At 65.3% G+C, this 17,373-nt stretch overlaps 1 protein-coding gene across 3 annotated transcripts in view; it reads left to right on the top strand.

Moving 5' to 3' along the window:
- Positions 1 to 1,500: 1,500 nt before the first annotated feature.
- PLCH2 (phospholipase C, eta 2) overlaps positions 1,501 to 17,373 on the top strand; it is a 37,854-nt gene continuing 21,981 nt past the window's right edge. Inside the window, exons 1-4 of one of the 3 annotated variants that reach the window (XM_011930987.1) lie at positions 1,501 to 1,679; positions 12,308 to 12,454; positions 13,548 to 13,801; positions 14,000 to 14,128. In XM_011930987.1, coding sequence (XP_011786377.1) covers positions 1,637 to 1,679; positions 12,308 to 12,454; positions 13,548 to 13,801; positions 14,000 to 14,128 — 573 coding nt within the window. In that variant the 5' untranslated portion in view covers positions 1,501 to 1,636. Of the gene's footprint in view, positions 1,680 to 10,479; positions 10,604 to 11,397; positions 11,582 to 12,307; positions 12,455 to 13,547; positions 13,802 to 13,999; positions 14,129 to 17,373 lie in introns of those variants that run through there. The other 2 variants (XM_011930986.1, XM_011930988.1) reach the window with 2 other exon arrangements.

Below are 17,373 nucleotides of genomic sequence, written 5' to 3'. Positions count from 1 at the left end.
TCTGTGGCTTTCGCCTTCTGTCTCCTCTCCCCACCTCAGTTTCTCCCTTCTGAGACTTGGGGCTGCTGGCCCTTTCCTGAGTGGGCTGTCCCAGGGGACACGCAGAGCCCAGGTGTGGGCGATGCCGGGATGCCTGTGGCTCCTGGGTCACTGGCTGCCTCTGGCACACGCGCACTGCAGTGTCGTTGCCCGGACAGCCCCCATTGTGGCCCGGCCTCCCCTCAGCCCTGCCACTCAGCTCAGCTCCGGGACCCACTGAGACAAGGGGCCCACAGGGAGGGACCACCCCTCCCTTCTCGCAGCTGTGCCCAGCCAGGTGGACTCAGGCCCTGGGGCCCTGGCAGTGCCGAACGGGCCGTGAGACTGTTCATTTGCGAGGGCAGGTCCCAAGAGCCCAGGGCAGGGGCTGGTCCAGCCGAGGGTCCCAGGTCACCCTGAGTGGTGGTGAAGGCAGGAGGCAGCTCCTTTAAGGGTGCCAGGCAGCTGGGCCCAGGAGCCTTCCCTGGCAGGACCTAGGTGGTGACTGCAGTTGCTGGTGGCTCCCCACCCCCTCCACACTGGGGCCCCGCCTGGCATAGGTGGTCACACCTTGAGGTGGCAGCAGCTCAGAGAGCCCAGAGGTGGCCCCACATCCTCCTGCTCGGGCCTGCGTGCCTGCCTGCCCTGCCCACATCCAGGACTCAGCATCCACACAAGCTTCCCAGGCCGTGCTCTGCGATGGGGGCTCGAGGCCCCTTGGGGCAGAGGTGGCTCCTTTCAGAACACCCCTCATGGATGGATGTCTCTTTTGTCTGGAAAATGTTACGTCTCTCAGATGCTGGGAGCAGTGCGTGCATGGGGAGGCAGAATGCTGGCTTGGCAAGGGCGAGGACCCCAGGGCCGGCAGCTCAGCACTGGACAGACAGGATTGGGAGGCGAGGGGCTGAGAGAGTGCAGGAAGGCGTGTAGCAGCACGCGGGGCTGCAGCCATCACCAGGAGCTACTGCTGGGGCTCGGCCTCCCCCAGCGCCGGACGCCCCCCAGGGCAGCCAGTGAAAAGTCACCTCAGTGACCCTCGGCAGTGCTTAACCCTTCCCAGAGACCCTCCTGGGGTGAGTGGCTCTTCTTGGCTGCAGCCTGTGGGGCCTGGGGTGTGATGACCGGAGGGTCCCTGTGGTGGAGGGGCAGCCAGCCAGGGAGCATTTGGCTCTGGTCCTGGGGATGCAGCCGCCCCTCAGTAGGAGAAGCCCCGCCGGGAGGGAGGGCGGGATGGATGGTGGGTGGTCGCTCATGCTGCTATGGGAAGAGCCAGCAGGCAACCCGCCTCCCCTTCTGGCCTCTCAGTGGAGCCAGCTCAGCTCCCACCAGAGACACCGGCCCAGGTGCCCTCTCCCGCCACCCCAGGAGATGCTGCGGAGCCCAGGCTGGGCAGCCAAGGGTTAAGTGGGAGGGGCTCTCACGGGAGGGGCGGTCCCAGCAGCGGCCCCGTCCCGCCCTCCCTTCCTCACGGGCGCAGCAGTGTGTGGGGCTGCAATCGGCATGGGCACTGCGCGCGGGGTGCCCCTGCTCGGGCTGGGGCTCAGGGGACGCCGGGGGCCAGCACAGGGCCCGGTGTCCCTCGGGCCGTGCCGGTAACTGGGATTGGCGCCCGTCGGCCATGGAAGAGCCTGGGCCCCCGGGTGGGCTCAGCCAGGACCAAGGTAAGGGGGACAGGTGGGGTCCCAGAAGGGGGCTGTGATGGTCCCTGTGGGGAGCCCAGGACAGGAGCTGTTCACTGGTGACCCACTGACCCCTCGAGGGCAGCGCAGGGCCCCTCCCAGCAGGGTCTCCGGGAGCACGGCCCAACGACCCCTTTACCTGCACATCCCTCAGATGCGGTCCCAGAGGAGGGATGCAGCCCCCACCCCTTGGCGCCTGCACCTTGCCTCATCTGCCCCTGTTCTGACACCTGGCAGCGAGAGGGTCTGCTCCCTGCAAGGGGCTCAACACAGTCCAGGTGGGCAGTGGGGGAGGTGCCCTCAGTCATGCTAACACAGGTCCTGACCTCCGGCCTGACCCCAGCGGATGCACACTGCCCGGTGGGGGGCAGGTCTGGGCGTGCCAGGGGCTGGTAGGCTCTGGCCTTTGGGGCTCTGGGGCTCTCTTGGCCCAACCCCACCCCGGCCCCTCATCCAGGTCCGCAGAGGTGGCCCTCAGCTGCAGTCAGCACCATGGACAGAACAGCTGCCGCTTTCTCTGGGGACCTGCAGTTGCTGTGCATCCTCAGGGTTCCCTGGAGTCACACGCTGGCCCGGTCCAGCCCGCTCCGCTCCAGGTTGGAGATTTCTTGCTGTGATCTGTCACGCTTTCCTGACCTAGGAGCCGGACATTGCCCTGTGCAGACAGAACAGAGTGGCAGGGGTGGCGGGAGCCCCGGGCTGTTCACAGCAGGAGCTTCCGAAGGGCGTCCTGGGCAGGCACCTTCAGCACTGGCTGGGGCAGGGTCTCCAGCTCCCCAAACACAGCGCTAGCTCTGGGCCAGGGGCAGGGAGAGGAAAAGGTGAAGGGGGACAGTGGCCACAGCTGCAGAAGGAGTGGCTCAGGCCGGACACCGGGAGGAAATTCCCGGGCTTCCAGGGACAGTAGGAGCTTGCCTCCTGGTGGTTTGGAAACTGGTTGTTCTGTCCTCTGATTGACATGGACACGTGGGATGGGACATGGCATCGATGCAGGGCAGACTGGGGATGGGTTGCTGGTTTTTGCCTCTGATGAACCTTGTGACCTCACACAAAAGACTGAGCCTCTCTGAGCCTCCATGGGTGAGAGGAATAGCATGGGGTGCTTTCACAGGGTGGCTGGGAGCGTTCAGAGCAAATGTGTCTGCAAAGTGGTTGTGCTGTGCCTGGCCCGTGCCGCTGCTCCAGGGTGCCCGTCCCCTCCTCTGCCCCACCCCTGTCGGAGTTGCCCTCTCTGAATGGAGGTCAGTGTGGCAGGTGTAACCAGGGCTGCTGGGGCAGACACTCTGTCTGTAGGATGGGCTGCATATTCAGGTCACTCCAAGTGCACCCACTCGCTGACCGCAGCCCCCATCTCGGGGCTCTCCTGAGCACATTGTCCCTGGTTCCTGCCTGTCTGGCCTACAGAGAGCTCCCTGGAGTCACTGCCCTGTGCTGGCCACTGGGCTCAGGATGCCTGCCTGCTGTGGACAGGGGCTGGCTGCTGCCAGGTGGCCCCAAAGCCCCAGATTCCAGGAGACCCAGTACACCTGGGGTCTGCAGCCAGCCAGGGGAGGGCCTGGTCTTAGGAGGAGGCAGTGGTGGGAGTGGCTCTGAGCCCACCCTCCGTGCCTGCGTCCTCTGGGCAGAGGGAGGGGAGCCAGCAGCACGGTCCTTACAGACTCCACGTGCTGCCGAGGACAGAGCAGATGGGCCGGTGTCCTGGGTCCAGCCCTCCATCTGCACAACTAATGAGCTGATGACGATGGCGTCCCAGTTCCTGGCACCTTCTCCTGGAGAAGCCATGGGCTGGCCCTGCCCGGGCAGTGCCCTTTGCTGGGGTAGTTTTGTGGGGGATGCCTGGGGCCCTCTCAGGGACCCAGGCCCAGCGGCTCCACCTTCATTGAGGGTGGGCTGGGGGAGGGGTTGGGGAAGGGGATGAGTAATCCAACGTGCCTGTTTCTTCCCGGGATTTTGCTCCCAGCACTGCATATGTGGGCTCCCGCCGGCTGGACGGACTTCCTGTGTGGGCAAGGCGAGTGGGCGCGGGCCTCCCGCGTGGGGGCAGGGTGGAGTTGGTGGACACCATTCCCAGGACAGGACGTTTCCTCTGGTTCCTGAGAAGTCACTCACCGGGGTGGCCCCAGGCATGGGGGCCTCCATGCCAGCTGGGTGAAGACCCCAAGAGGGAGCCTTGTGGCTTACGGTCACTGGAGATACAAGTGAGCCACTCTGGTGGGGCTGTGGGGCCCCCTCCAGCTCTGCCCCAGAGAGCAGCACCTGGGCGGGGGCCACAGGGGCCTGTTTCAGCAGGCAGGTCCTAGGCACCAGGATGCAGCCCTGACTTGGGGACGGTGGCCACACTGTCCTGGGTGTAGGTTCCTTTCACCTGCTCAGACCTGGCCGCCCAGGAACACACCTCTGAGGGACTTGAGTGGTTTTAGTTTCACGTTGATCAGACCCCCGGCTGCTCCGACTTTCAGGCCCCTGCTGTGGAGTCGACCAAGGGCTGGGTTTTGGGTGGCCCAGTTCTCAGGGGCAGCCCTGTGCCCTTCCTGGGTCAGCTGGTGTGTGCGTGGGGGCCAACCCAGGGAGCATCTCACCGGCTCCCAAAAGGCAGGAGTGGGAGACAGGGCAGCCAGCCCAGCCCCAGGGCCAGCTTGAGCAAGGAGGTCCAGACAGGGACGGAACGACTGTACAAGGTGCCAAAAACTTCAGGCAGGGAAGCTCGGAGGGCCAGCTTCATATCCAGGACACCTTCTCTGTCCAAGGCTCTCTGGCAGAGCGTTCCTGAGGCTGCTCGAGGAAGCTGCTCTCCGGCCTGGCAGTGACCTGGGGTGCTCTGGCCGGGAAGAGCAGCCCCGTGCCGGGACGGACGTGGCGGGCTCAGCCTCCTTCTGTTTCCTCGCCTCCTCCGTGGCTCTGTGCCTGCTCGGCCTGGCAGCGGCCCAGCTGCCACCCTCCCTCCCGTGCCTGGCTCTGGGCTGGGGGCAGGGCTGGCTCCGCCCACTTGGCCTGAGGACCCTCCCCTTGGAGCTGCGGCCCCCTCCCCTCGCTCAGCAGGCGCTCCCTCTCTCCCAGCTGGCAGGCCAGGCTCCATCTGGTGACTTTTCAGGAAAGCCCCCCCACACTGTGGCTGCCATGAGCCTGGCTCCCTCTGCAGCTCCTCTGGGGTGGGGGCAAGGCTGTGCACCTGCCTTCAGAGAGCCCCAGGCCAGGTGGGTGCGATGCCCCGGCTGGCCAGGCCCTGCTCAGTGAGGACAGAGAGGCAGCCAGGGCCTCAGAGAAGCCAGTGGCTGGTGGCAGAGACAGGAGCCTCCAGGGACACACAGCGGGTGGCACTTGTGGTGGGGGGGAACTGTGAAGTGGGCTATTAATAGGGTCCCCTTCCTGACGGGGCTGTCAAGTACGATTAATACCGCCGCTGTGAGCTGGGCTGCCACCAACTGGGGATGGCGAGGGGGCAGGAAGGGGAGCCCACTCTGGGAGGGACCCTCACTGAGATGGGGACCTGGCCCTGGCTGTCCTGAAGTGGCTAGAGAAAGGCCAGATGCTGGGGCCTCCTTGGCCATAGCGGGCTGGCTGGAGAGTGTGGAGGCCGGGGCCTGCGCTGGGCAGGCGCCCACCTGCATAAGAAGGGGCTGCTATGGGGGAAGGTACAGGGCACGGGTCCCCTGGCCTCAGAGGCCATCCTGCCCACTTGCCACTGCTGGCACTTTGGAGGGTCCAATGGCCTCAAGTTCCTGATGAGGGGCACCTTTCTGTGCAACTGGGACTGCTTTGGACACCTGTGACCATCATAAGTCCTCCTGTCCATCCCTCCACACTGGGTGGCCGGATGACAGAAAAGTGTCTACTGGCCCTCCCTCTGGGCCCCGTGGGAGCTGGATCTTTCTAGCAGCAGCTGGGCCACCAGGGGAGCATGAGCCTGGCTGCCGTCCTCCCCCTGCTCTGCAGCGGTGGAAGGTGGTGGCGCAGCCAATGGAGTACGGCTGACTGTCGAGAATCTGTCCCCATCCTCTGGGGTGCTGGCAGTTCCAGCTCCCCCAGGGCTCTGTGCATACTGACCAGGAGCCACCCAAGGGGGCAGAACAAAGTCAGGCCCCAGGGCCCTTTCCGGCCTGCTCCCCTGCTGAGCTGGGTACTGCCATGGGGCCAGGCCCTCCCCTCCACAATGCCCCCACCTCCTGCTGAGAGCTGGCGTGGCCGCCACGCAGAGGGTGCTGCCAGAGGAGAGGGCAGAGCGTCTGTCCCTGCAGTGCCCTCCAGGCGTGTCTGGAGCGGCCCCAGCCCCACGGGCCCCAGGCACTTGCCCTTGGTTCCTCTTAGGCCCAGCCTGGTTCTGGGATCCCTGGGCTCCTAGCACCACCGCCCTGGGGTCCTGCTGCGGGGAGGGCTCGAGGCACCAACTCACACTCCTGATCAAATAAAAATAGTTGGGGACGAGGCTCCCAGACGTGCGGGGGGACAAGTCGCTTCTCTCAGATATTTAAATAATCTCCGCCATATGTGTGTGGGCCTGGCCCTCCCTCCTGTGCGGCGCCAGTCCAGGGGCCCGGCTGATCTCCAGTAGGTACCGCGGCTGGGGCAAGGCGGCCACTTCCTCCTCCCTCCCATCCACCTAAGCACAGGCTCAGCCCCTCCTGCATGCTGGGCCAGCCCTTGGGGGCTGCACAGGAGGGGGACGCCGGGGCTGTGAGGGGCAGGCGGGGGCTGCAGAAGGGACAGGGCCAGGAAGGGCCGCAGGAGCGTCCGGCCCTCATGCCTCCCTGCTGCTGAGGTCCTCGCTCTCCCAGCCCTGGGATGCGGCTGCCTCGGGGACTCTTGGTGGCCCTGGAGGGTGGGTAGCCTGGTCTGGGTCCCATTGGGACAGCAGGTGACGGTCAGGCCAATGCCGGCCGGGCCCAGGCACAGCCCTGTGGGGGCTTCAGAGGGAGACACGGGTGGGCCTGGGGAGGACCTTTGCAAGGTCCTGATGAAAGGCAGCAAGCGTCGGGAGAGGAGGGGCTTAGAGGCAGCCAGGGCCACCTCTGGACAGGCCTGGAAGAGGTGGGGCCCCTGCCCGCCCCACACGTGCTTGCGAAGGGAAGAGGTCAGTGGAGGGGCATGGGCAGTCCCCGTACCCCCGTCCTGGGAGGGGCTGCGGCACCCAAAGGTGCCCCGGGTGTGTGTACGCGCCGGGAGGCCTGTGGGTGTGATTTGTGGATTTCGTTGGAAGGTTCCATTGATTTTCCAGCCTCCCTTGGGGAGATGCGGAGACGCTGAGCCCCCGCCGGACCCCTGTCGATGACAGCCGCGAGGCCCGTGCTGCCTGCTGTGTTAGGACAAGATCGATCTCCGCCATAAAAACAAAATTAAGCCAACACCGCTCTGGCTTCTGACAGCACATGCTCGTCCTCTAATCAGCTGCCACCCGCCCGGTTCCAGCCTTGGGAAGAAAGGAAGGAGCTGCAGGAGCAAACTTCTTAAAGTGGGGAAACTGAGGCACTGAGACAGGGAGGACAACTCAAGGTCAGGGGCAGGTCCAGGACCCCTGCTTCCCAGCAGCCGCCAGAGCCAGGCAGTCAGGGCGAGCCGGTGCAGCCCAGGTGCGGGGGCCGAGCCCAGGGGATCATGGGCGCCTTCCTTTGGATGTCACCGTGGGGCCGGCACAGCCCTCCCGTGCACTCTTCCCACCTGGGGTGCGGCCCCGTCTGCCCGTCCATCCGCCTGTCTGGGTGCATCTGTGTGGGAGGCTTCTCCAGGCCCTGGAGAGCTGGACCCTGGAGAGCTGGACCCAGGACACCAGTGTGGACGCTGGCTCCCGTCACCTCCTCAGAGCAGGCCTGGTGGCCTTAGCCGCCTCTGTCCTGCCCGTCCCTCCCTGTCCACCTGTGTCCAGCCAGTGCCTGCTGTGTGCCGGGTCATGGCCTCACAGGGGCAGAGCAGGGAGAAGGACTTTGAGGTCCTTGCCCCAGGGATGTCTCGGGGTCAGGCAGTGCTCTGAGGACTGGGGAGCCCCACTGTGGTGTGCAGGGACCTGGGGGAGCAGCGGGTGAGCCAGGGCTCTCCTCTACCCGACGGAGCCTGTATCTGCCGCTGACCAGGACTGCCGGCCCCTCCCAGTCTGGCCCCCGGCACGGGCCCACAGCCAGGTGCATTGCTTCAATCCCACCTGAGCTCCCACATCAGGTGTCCTGGCTCAGGCTGACGGGAGGGGCCGAGGCGGCCTGGGGTGGGTGTGGACCATGGCTGAGGGCTGGGCCCCTGTGTGGAACTGCAGAGCCGAGCATAGCTTCTTCGACTTCCCCGTGGGCTTTCGGGATGGCCGGCCCCTGGCTCAGGGCAGGCAGGGTGAGCATGGGGGCCGGCCAGGGCAGGCTGTGGGGCTGGGCTCGCCTGCTGGCATGGGGGTGGGGCACCCCCTCCGTGACCTTGTGTGGGCGCTGGGCTGGGCCCTGGGCTGGTTTATAGGCAGCATGTGGGGAGGGGTTCTTAAGTCCCTGGGCCTGGGCCCCTGCCACGTCTCTTGGCCTGGGGCTCCCCTGGCTTCACTCTGCAGCTGCAGTTTTGTGTCTGCCTGAGTTTTGGAGGGGTTGGGCGGTCCCTTTGGTCCTCAGGGCAGGCAGGGCAGCCCCCAGCAGAGGCCTGCGTCAGGAAGGATTAGCCGGGCCTCCACCTGCCTGGTCAGTGGAGGAGCCCGGCTGGGCTGCTGAGGAGGTCAGGGGGCCTGGGATGCAGGAGCCTGGGCCCCACGTTGGGGGGCTGGGGCCAGGCACGCTATGTGTGGTCCCTCTCAGAACCCCTGCCCAGGCAGATGGGGGCCTCCGAGCCCTAACCCCAGCTGATGGGGAATCAGCTAGTGGCTGAGAGCTCAAGGGAGGGAGGAAGGGAGGGAGGGAGGGAGGGGGCAGAGGCCCAGCCTTGGGGAGCTTCGAGGAGGGACCGGTGAGAGGCGGGAGCACCCCCAGCTGGGGCCAGGCCCAGGGTGAGGGAAGAACAGGTGTGTCGCAGGCCAGGAGGCCTCTGAGGTGCAGGAAGGAGAACTGGACCCCTGTGTCAGAGTGGAAGCCCGCAGCAGCCCAGTGTGGGGTGGGCAGGGGTCCTGGGCCAGGGCTGTGGCCGTCTGGTCTGTCTCCAGGCCCTCGGGCCACCTCCTGGCCCCCGTGTTGCCCCTTACACGGTGGCCGTGCCCGAGGCCCTGTCTTCCTGAGGACACCCGGGACTCCAGCCCCTCTCCTCTCTCCACGGCTCATGACTCCCTAATCTAATTCCATGGCAGAGCCCAGAAACGCCTGCTGACCTGCTTCCGCCAAGAGCAGCAGAACCTGTGACGGGGCCCCTGGTGGGGCCTGGGTTGACTCTGTGCTGATTGCATCTGATCTGGCTGGGTGTGGCCCCGGTCGTCAGTGGTCAGCCAGAGATGCATGGCCATCTCCTCAGGGACTGCCACCTCCCACGCCCGACCTTGGCCCCGGAGCTCTGCCAAGATGCCCAGCTCTGGCACCTCCCTGTCCTGGGTTCTGCAGGCCAAACTCCTCCCCTCGTGTCAGGGGAGGAGGGCAGCTGCCCGGGATCTTGCAGTCCTTGTTGCTGGAGCCAATAGAGCCTGGGCAGTGGGTGGGAAGAAGGGCGGGGTTCCCCCCAGCGTAGTCACGAAGCACAGGCATGGCCAGGACACAGGTGGCTGGTGTTCAGCCGGGGTCCACCACCTCCCATTCCCACAGCTGCCCTTGGTGTCCCAGCCTGGACTCAGGGATGGGACAGCCTGTGCTGTCCTGCAGTGCTGGGCCAGTAAACAGGGTAGGCTGTGTGGTCCTGGTGGCAGTGGGACCCGAGTCCTTACCTCAGTGGGAGCTGAGACGGTGGGGTGGGTCCTCCTTGGGTGCGGCCCCTCTCCAGGTCAGACGGCTGTCATCCCTGTAGGGAGAACGTGGGGACAAATGTGCCCTGGGCATGGGGCCACCTCCTCCACCACGGCTCGGTGACCGTGGAGAAAGGTCAGGCTGGGGCTGTAGCTGCATGAGGGAGACATGGAGACCCCAACCCAGCCTCAGGGACCCACATCCTGGGCCTGGGCTGGGAGTTGTTGCTGAAAGGGCCCCGGCTTGGCTCCCCTCTCCAGCCACCGGGCTGGGCGCTGTGGGGATGAGCTGAGCTTCTGCCCCTCTCCGAACCGCCTGCCTCTATACTTTGGGGATCCACTCAGAGGTACCCATAAGTAGGGATGCGGGGTGAGGGCAGGGACCACTCCAGGCCCAGCCTCGGCATCCGTGGTGGGCACACAGCGGGGAGGCCCACCCCACACAGGGTCCTCTGAGGACGGTGCCCTGCAGGCCTTCCAGTTGCACCCTCTGGGTCCCAGGAGGGCCCCCGTTGGTCCTGCTCTTGTCCCGCAGCTCTGGTGTGGGTCTGGGGCTTGGGAAACACTGTTGCCTCCCCAGTGCCCTTCTGTCCCCAGCTGGGAGTCCCCTCGGCCTAAATCCTCTGCCAGCTGGGCTGGAGCTGGGATTAGCATAGGGATTGGGCCCGGGGCTGGGCGGGGCTGAGGTCCTTCGCTCCCCCAGCCTTGAGAGGCGACTGCGTCAGGGACTCCTTGGTGGCCCTGGAGGCCAGCAGGTGATGGTCAGGCCAATGCCAGCTGGTCCCGGGCACAGCCCTGTGCGGGCTTCAGAGGGCCCTGAGGAGGAGGAGGAGGAGGAAGAGGCGGAGGAGAGAAGGCCCCACAGAGGTCCTGCCGCCAGCACTGCCACCGCCTGACCTCTGCTGCCTGAGGGCGGGGGGAGGCCTCTGTGGCCTCCGTGAACCGCCCGGCCGTCGTCAGGACATGTCTGGCCCCTGGCCCTCCCCCGAGAGCCGGACCAAGGGAACGGTGGCCTGGCTGGCGGAGGTACTCCTCTGGGTTGGAGGGAGTGTGGTGCTGTCTCCACAGTGGCAGCTCGGCCCCCTGGGTAAGAAGGGGCAGGGGAGTGACCCGGAATGAGTGCTGGCCCTGTCCAGGTGCCTGGCGGGTGGGGGCTGCTCCTGGAGGTGGGGAAGCCTGGGCCTCCATCCCATCCCTGCACTCGCCTCTCCCGTCCCCCTGGGTGCTCTAGGGCTCATGTGGGTCCAGCAGCGTCGGCCGGCCCTGCCCTTCGGCCGCTCAGAGGCACGCTCAGCACACCTTGGTCTCCTAGGCACCTGCAGGGCCTGGGGGCTGAACCCAAGGGGGCAGGGGGAGATCTCAGGTGGCTCCAATGCTCTCATTAATGGGGTCCCTTGCACTCTGGGGGTCATTGGTGCTTGCAGCCCAGGCGGCTGGTGCTGGACATAGGGGCCCTTGCTGTTAGGAGACTCTGCAGAGGAGACTGGCTGGGCATGGCTGGGAGGGGGGAATGTGTGTCTTGTGGTGGCCTGTGGAGGGCCCTGGTCCATGCTGGCCTGCCAGCTCTCTGCTCCAGCGGCAGACGGGGTCCCATCCAGGCTGCCCTGTTGCAGGCCTCTGCCCACTCCCTGCCCCCGTGTCCTGCCTCATCCCTCTCCTGAATCCCTGCAGCCACACCTGTGTCTTCACCTGCCATGTGCCCCGGAGCGCCCAGCCCCCTATGCCATGCCTTCCATCCCTTCAGTGCCCCTCTGCTTGTGATCATGTATAGCTTCCCCAGGGAGGCCTGGCCAGTCCTGCCCTTGGTCCTCCACAATGGCCCGCCAGGGTCCCTCAGTGTGCAGACCTGGGGTGGGGATTAACGTCTCTGTGCTTTAGCAGATGGTACCTCTGGGACCCGGGCTTTCTGTGAGCAGGTGCACAGGAACCGAGGGGGTGGAACCAGTCTGTTCCTGGGCTGGGACAGCTGACTCTGGCCTGGACTCCCTGGAGCCTGCAGCCCCCTCCCCTGGGACAAGATACAGCAGGAGGCTGAATGGGCAGAGGAGGGGAGAGAACGAACGAGGCAGGCGGCCTGAGGGAGGGGAGGGGTTGTGAAGCTCGGATCTAGCACCACAGCCTCTCAAGTCCATACTGCTATGCAGGGCCTGGGACGTGGACATTTGTGGCACCATTCGTGGCCCTTGTTGCACATGAGGGGTGAGGGCTTTCCTGGAGATGCCCCAGACAGGGGCATAGTCACTCAGGAATGCGACTTTGCTCCCAGGAGTGGCCTGTGACTGGGGGCGGGGGCAGGGGCATGGGGTTGCTGCCTGTTAGGCCCACCCTGTGCCTGGCAAGGGGCCTCCACCGCACTGTGGCCCCAGACAGCAGGCCCAGCCACCTCGTCTGTCTTGCCTCACGCCCGGCCTTCCCACTGTTGAGTTCAGTGCTGGCTCCGTCTGAGTGGTGGCTCTGGGGGCCCCAGGCCCAGCACCGGTTCCTAGGGCTGCTGGGACTGGTCCAGGAGGTGTTGGGAGCGGCAGGTGGCTGAGCAGGGTGGGGAGCAGCGTCCTCAGTCCCCAGGACCATCTGGGGAGGAGTGGCAGGGCCCAGCTGGGCTATGTGACCCAGGCAAGCCGGCACCTGGGGTGGAGATGGCCCTGGGCTCTGGCCTTTGTCTTGTTGCTGGCAGGGTGGTATGGGTGGGGCCGGGCGAGGTGAGGTGTGGCCGTGCCTCCGCTGATGGCCGTGTCTCTCCCGTGAGGAGTGGTCGTGTCTCTGCTGACGGCCGTGTCTCTCTCATGTCCAGTGGAGCGGTGCATGGGTGCCATGCAGGAGGGGATGCAGATGGTGAAGCTGCGTGGCGGCTCCAAGGGCCTGGTCCGCTTCTACTACCTGGACGAGCACCGCTCCTGCATCCGCTGGAGGCCCTCACGCAAGAACGAGAAGGCCAAGAGTGAGTGGGAGCCCTGGGCGGGGGGCAGGTCAGAGTCCCCGGGGCAACACAAGGGTAGGGACCTTCCCAGGGCAGCCGCTGATGGCTGAGGAGCAGCGAGACCCTAGGCCTGGACACCTCTGGGCTCAGTGACCTTGGGGATCCGCAGTGATCTCTGGGCTGTGGGGTGGGAGGGATCCAGGTCCCCTGCCCGCCTGGCAGAGCTCCCTGGGACTCAGTGAGGAGCGAGTAGCGCTGCGCCCAGCCCTGTGCTGAGTGCTGGGCTGGGAGGAGGGGCACAGCATTGTCTGTCTAGCTGGGGAGGTTACAGCTCCCCGTAACAAACGAACCCCACAGGGGTATGCTGATGGGTGGCCCAGGCAGCCACTGGGTAGGGCCGCTGGAGGGAGCAGGGGCCACCCGAGATGGAGGCTCTGTGCAGCGGGTGCGCGGGCAGGGTTGAGGCACACAGGGAACGGGGTGGGGTCCCATGGTTTGGGGAGAGGCATGGCAGTCCTCAAAGGCTGGGATAAGGGTGTGGCCAGGGTCTCCGCGGGCTTTGCTGATGGGCAGGACCCAGGCATGCCTGGCAAGGCCTCAGCCCAGCAATTGCCAAGCATGTAGCCGCTTCGGGCCCCTGGAGAGAGCCGCGCTGTGGAGCCCCCAGGGGGTCCTGAGGTCATGACAGCCTCAATGCACCTGAGCGCAGAGCTGGGGGGTCCCTGGAGCCGCTGTCCTCCCCTGTGGCACTGGAGCCCTGGAGGTGGCCCGGGGCTTCCTTGGAACGTGGAGACGTGCTGGTTAAACGTGGAGCCCTGGGCCAGCCGGGCACCGGGGGCTGCAGGTGGGGGGAGGTGGACGCTTTCCTTTGTGGGGGCTGTGTCTTTTCCACAGGAAAGGGAAAGGGGGAGGGACACGGGTCAGCAGTGGGGGGCTGTGCAGTCTCGCAGATCTTCACCCTTTGTTCTTGAACCCTGCACCCTGGGCCCTGCCAAGGGTCCCGCATAGGTGGGCAAGGAGCTCCCAGCTGCTTGGTCACTGCTGTGTTGGGGCTGCCGGCAGGGGGACGCTGGGCCCCGGCTGGCCTGACCTGTGCTCCCTCCCCACCCTGCAGTCTCCATCGACTCCATCCAGGAGGTGAGTGAGGGGCGGCAGTCAGAGGTCTTCCAGCGCTACCCCGACGGCAGCTTTGACCCCAACTGCTGCTTCAGTATCTACCACGGCAGCCACCGCGAGTCACTGGACCTGGTCTCCACCAGCAGCGAGGTGGCGCGCACCTGGGTCACTGGCCTGCGCTACCTCATGGCCGGCATCAGCGACGAGGACAGCCTGGCTCGCCGCCAACGCACCAGGGACCAATATCCTTGGGCACTGAGCAGGCAGGGCAGACCCAAGGACTGGCCCCTTGGCTGCCCACCCTGGGAGGGCCCCTACCCTTTGCCGGGTCACATGTTGGGGAAGCGGCCGGTAGGCTGGGGTCCCCTATTCCTTCCTCCCTAGGCCAGAGGGTGGGGGCGGTGGAGCTGGACCCGTGGATCCCTGTTGGCCCCTAACTCGGCACCAAAGTGGCTGAAGCAGACATTTGATGAGGCCGACAAGAACGGGGACGGCAGCCTGAGCATCGGCGAGGTCCTGCAGCTGCTGCACAAGCTCAACGTGAACCTGCCCCGGCAGAGGGTGAAGCAGATGTTCAGGGTAAGGCGAGCCTCGAGGGGAACACCCAGCCCAGTTTCTTGTTACTTTCCCCACGCGGCCCTCGCCCAGCCACCCTGATGTTAGGAGTTATGAAAATGCAGCCTTCAGCTGAGCTGCGGCCTTTATTGTCTGTAATTAGTTTCTGTTTCCGGAAAGCCTGCTGGGCCGGGGGAGAGAAACTGCCCGTCAGCAGGTTCTGGTTCCGGGCGGCGCTGGCTGAGCCAGCAAACCAGGCCCTAGGGCCTTGCTGCTTTGCTGCAGCTTGGAAAGTGGGTTCTGTGGGTGCAAGCGCCAGGCCCCAGGGTCTCTGACACGCACACAGGTGCACACACATACATGCATGTGCATACATATGTGCACACACATGGGCACATACACATATGCACACAGGCACGCACATGCACACGTGCACATACACACACATGCTCACAGTCTGACAGCTCCGCCGTGTCCAGCCTGTCAGCTCCTGCCTGCTCTTGCCTGTTCTCGCTGTAGATGGCTGGTCATGCCTGGCTGGAGCAAGGGAGGCTGGACTGTTCACAGCACCGAGTTTGTGCGTGAGTTAGGGGCTGGGTGCTCGCAGACGCTCTGGGGACTGTCCGGGGCTCGTGAAGGCCCCGGTGGGGAGACAGTCTGCCTGGGCTGTGGTGGCTGGCAGGTGACTGAGTCTGCACATCTGCACCCCTCTCCCTGCCTGCCTAGGGCCATCCCCAGCCACATTCTGGGCTCAGGGGCAGCTCTGGGGCCAGCAGGCCCCTCCACAGGGTTGAGACTGTGCCAGGGCCCGGGCAGCAGGCTGGCTTAGGGTGCAGGCTCCAGAGTGGCCTCTGAGTGGGAGGAGACAGATGCCCCTCACTGAATCCAGCAAGAGTGTGCACGGCTTCTGGGGCCTGAAGGTCCAACCAGACCTCCCTAAGGGAACCCCAGGCAGGCGGAGGTAGGACAAGGCTGCAGGGCTGGCTCTGGAGAGGAATGGCAGGGCAACTGTTGCTGTCACGTCACAGGCCTGGCACTCCAGCCCTATGCGGTGGAGGCCCAGTGGCCCTGGCCTTCGGTGGTCAAGCCAGGTGGAGATGGCCCTAGTTTCAGAGTGCTGGGCCTCCCCGCCCATCTGTGCTGCGTCCTCTGTGGGCCCTGCAGCCTGGCTGGAGGGGCTCTGAGAAGTGGCATCAGCTTCACTGTAGAGAAATCTGGAAACAGCTCCCATTGCCTGGCACGGCCTAATCAGAGAGACGTGCATGGTGGATAAACACGTGGCTGGAGGCCAATTTCATCAAGCCTAAAATAAGGCTGGAAGTGGGCTGGACCCAGCGGGGCCTAATTGCCAAAGAGTGTGCTGGGTGGGCACCGAGGCAGGCTCGGCCGAGGTACATGTTCAACAGCAGTGGCTTCCCTTTGTGGAAAGAAGATACCGCGTGACTGTCAGGGGCGTTCTAGGGTTGGGCTCAGGCCCCCTGAGGGCCTCACTGTCCGAGCATTTTTGTTCCTGCTCAGTGGTGAGTGGCTCACCCTGGCACACAGCCACTCTGTGGAAGGGCTGCATCTCTGCCCAGCTTAGCCCCAGGCCCTGGGAGGGCCACCAGCCCAGACTCTGTCCCACGGGGGTCCTTTGAGCTGCAGCCTGTCCCCCTCACGGCCGTCCTGGGTACAGTGAGTGGGCACCCCCAGACTTGGGGCTACCTTCACACCTCGCACCAGGCAACCCGGGGCTTCATCTGGTGTTGCTGGGTCCCAGTGCATGTGGCTTTAGCTGGGCCCTGCATGCCATGCTGGCCTCATCCCAGCCTTCGCATGGGCACACAGCCTGTCCCTGGGGTCCTGACCTTCACGCTAAGCCATGGGTGTAGGGCGTGCAGCAGCCAGGGCTCTGCCCTGGGGACAGGGACAAAGGGGGTGATGGGGCCACCCAACTAGTGACTCCCCTGGCTCAGAGGGGATCCCAGGGGAGCTGGCACCACCACCCCTGGCCACCCCAGATCGTGGCCCCAGGAGGAGGCAAGGCTGTTCCCCAGTGGCAGGCTGGTGGCTGCTGCTGTCCATGGTGCTGAGCCGGCCCTGGTCCCTGTTCAGCTGAGGCACATCTGCAGGCCGAGGCGGGGCCCTGGGCACTCTCCTGTGGACCAGGACGTTGAGCTGTCCTGAGAAGCGTGGCCAGCGTGCAGGTAGCCCTTTGTGGCCTGCTCCCTCGACCCCACACCGGGCTCCTCGCAGGCCCCCTTGGAGCCCCTGGATGGGCTGTAGAGAGCACGCTGTCCTGAGCCTGTGTGGGCTCTGGGAAGAGGACCCGGTGGGGCTTGTCTGAAAGCCCGAATTACGAAGCCTCTAGGCTGCCACTGTGGTGGATGTGGCACCTCCTCGACGTTTGGAGGCATTTCCTGATCTCGGGGTACCCAGTCTGGGGCTTCTGTGGAGGCCCAAGGACTCAGCCAGTGTAGGTGGACACCTGCCGGCTGGGTGTTGGTGTGGCCAGGCCTGGGGTGAGCAGGCACAGGGCAGAACCCTGCCTTCAAGGTACATCTGATCAGTCCATCCCATCACTGGCCACATCCTCAGTGGGGGGCCAGGGCCGAAGCGACAGCAGGCAGCTCACTGGGAGCCTAGGACCCCTCAAGATGTTGAGCAGCTGGGCATGTGTGAAACGAGCGGTCGGGGCTGCCCCTGCCTGAAATGTTGAGCTCTGGAGCTCGTTGAAGAGCAGGGCGAGGCACTGCGTCCCTTCGGGCCTGGTGTTCCTCGTGAGTGTCGACTGAGCTGGGGTGTCACATGGGGGCCGTGTCACCTCCAAGTAGGTCATGCTCTCACTCTGCCCTGCCCAGCCCTGGGCTCCCATACCCTTGTGAGGCAAAGGCCTCAATCCTTAGGGCTCAAGGATTTCAAGCATCCCCTTCCATGGGGACTTTATTGCCGCCATGGGATTCCCATGGCCCCTGTATCACCTTGGGCTTCTGCTGGGCTGCCCGGCCTCCAGCCCAGGGGATGTTGACCCCCATATAGGGGGTGTTGGCTCCTGTGTGGGTGGTGTTGACTCCTGGGTGGGGGGGTGTTGGCTCCCGTGTGTGTGGGGGTTGTTGGCTCCCATATCGGGGGGTGTTTTTGGCTCCTGTGTGGGTGGTGGTGACTCCCGTGTGGGTGGTGTTGACTGCTGTGTGTGGGGGTGTAGACTCCCATGTGGGTGGTGTTGACTCCTGTCTGGGTGGTGTTGGCTCCCGTGTGGGTGGTGTTGACTGCTGTGTGGGGGGGTGTAG

Source organism: Colobus angolensis, unplaced genomic scaffold, assembly GCF_000951035.1.
Source record: "Colobus angolensis palliatus isolate OR3802 unplaced genomic scaffold, Cang.pa_1.0 Scaffold89, whole genome shotgun sequence".
Lineage (NCBI taxonomy): Eukaryota > Metazoa > Chordata > Mammalia > Primates > Cercopithecidae > Colobus > Colobus angolensis.
Note: the sequence above shows the minus strand (reverse complement) of the source record. Positions and strands in the feature narration are given on the sequence as shown.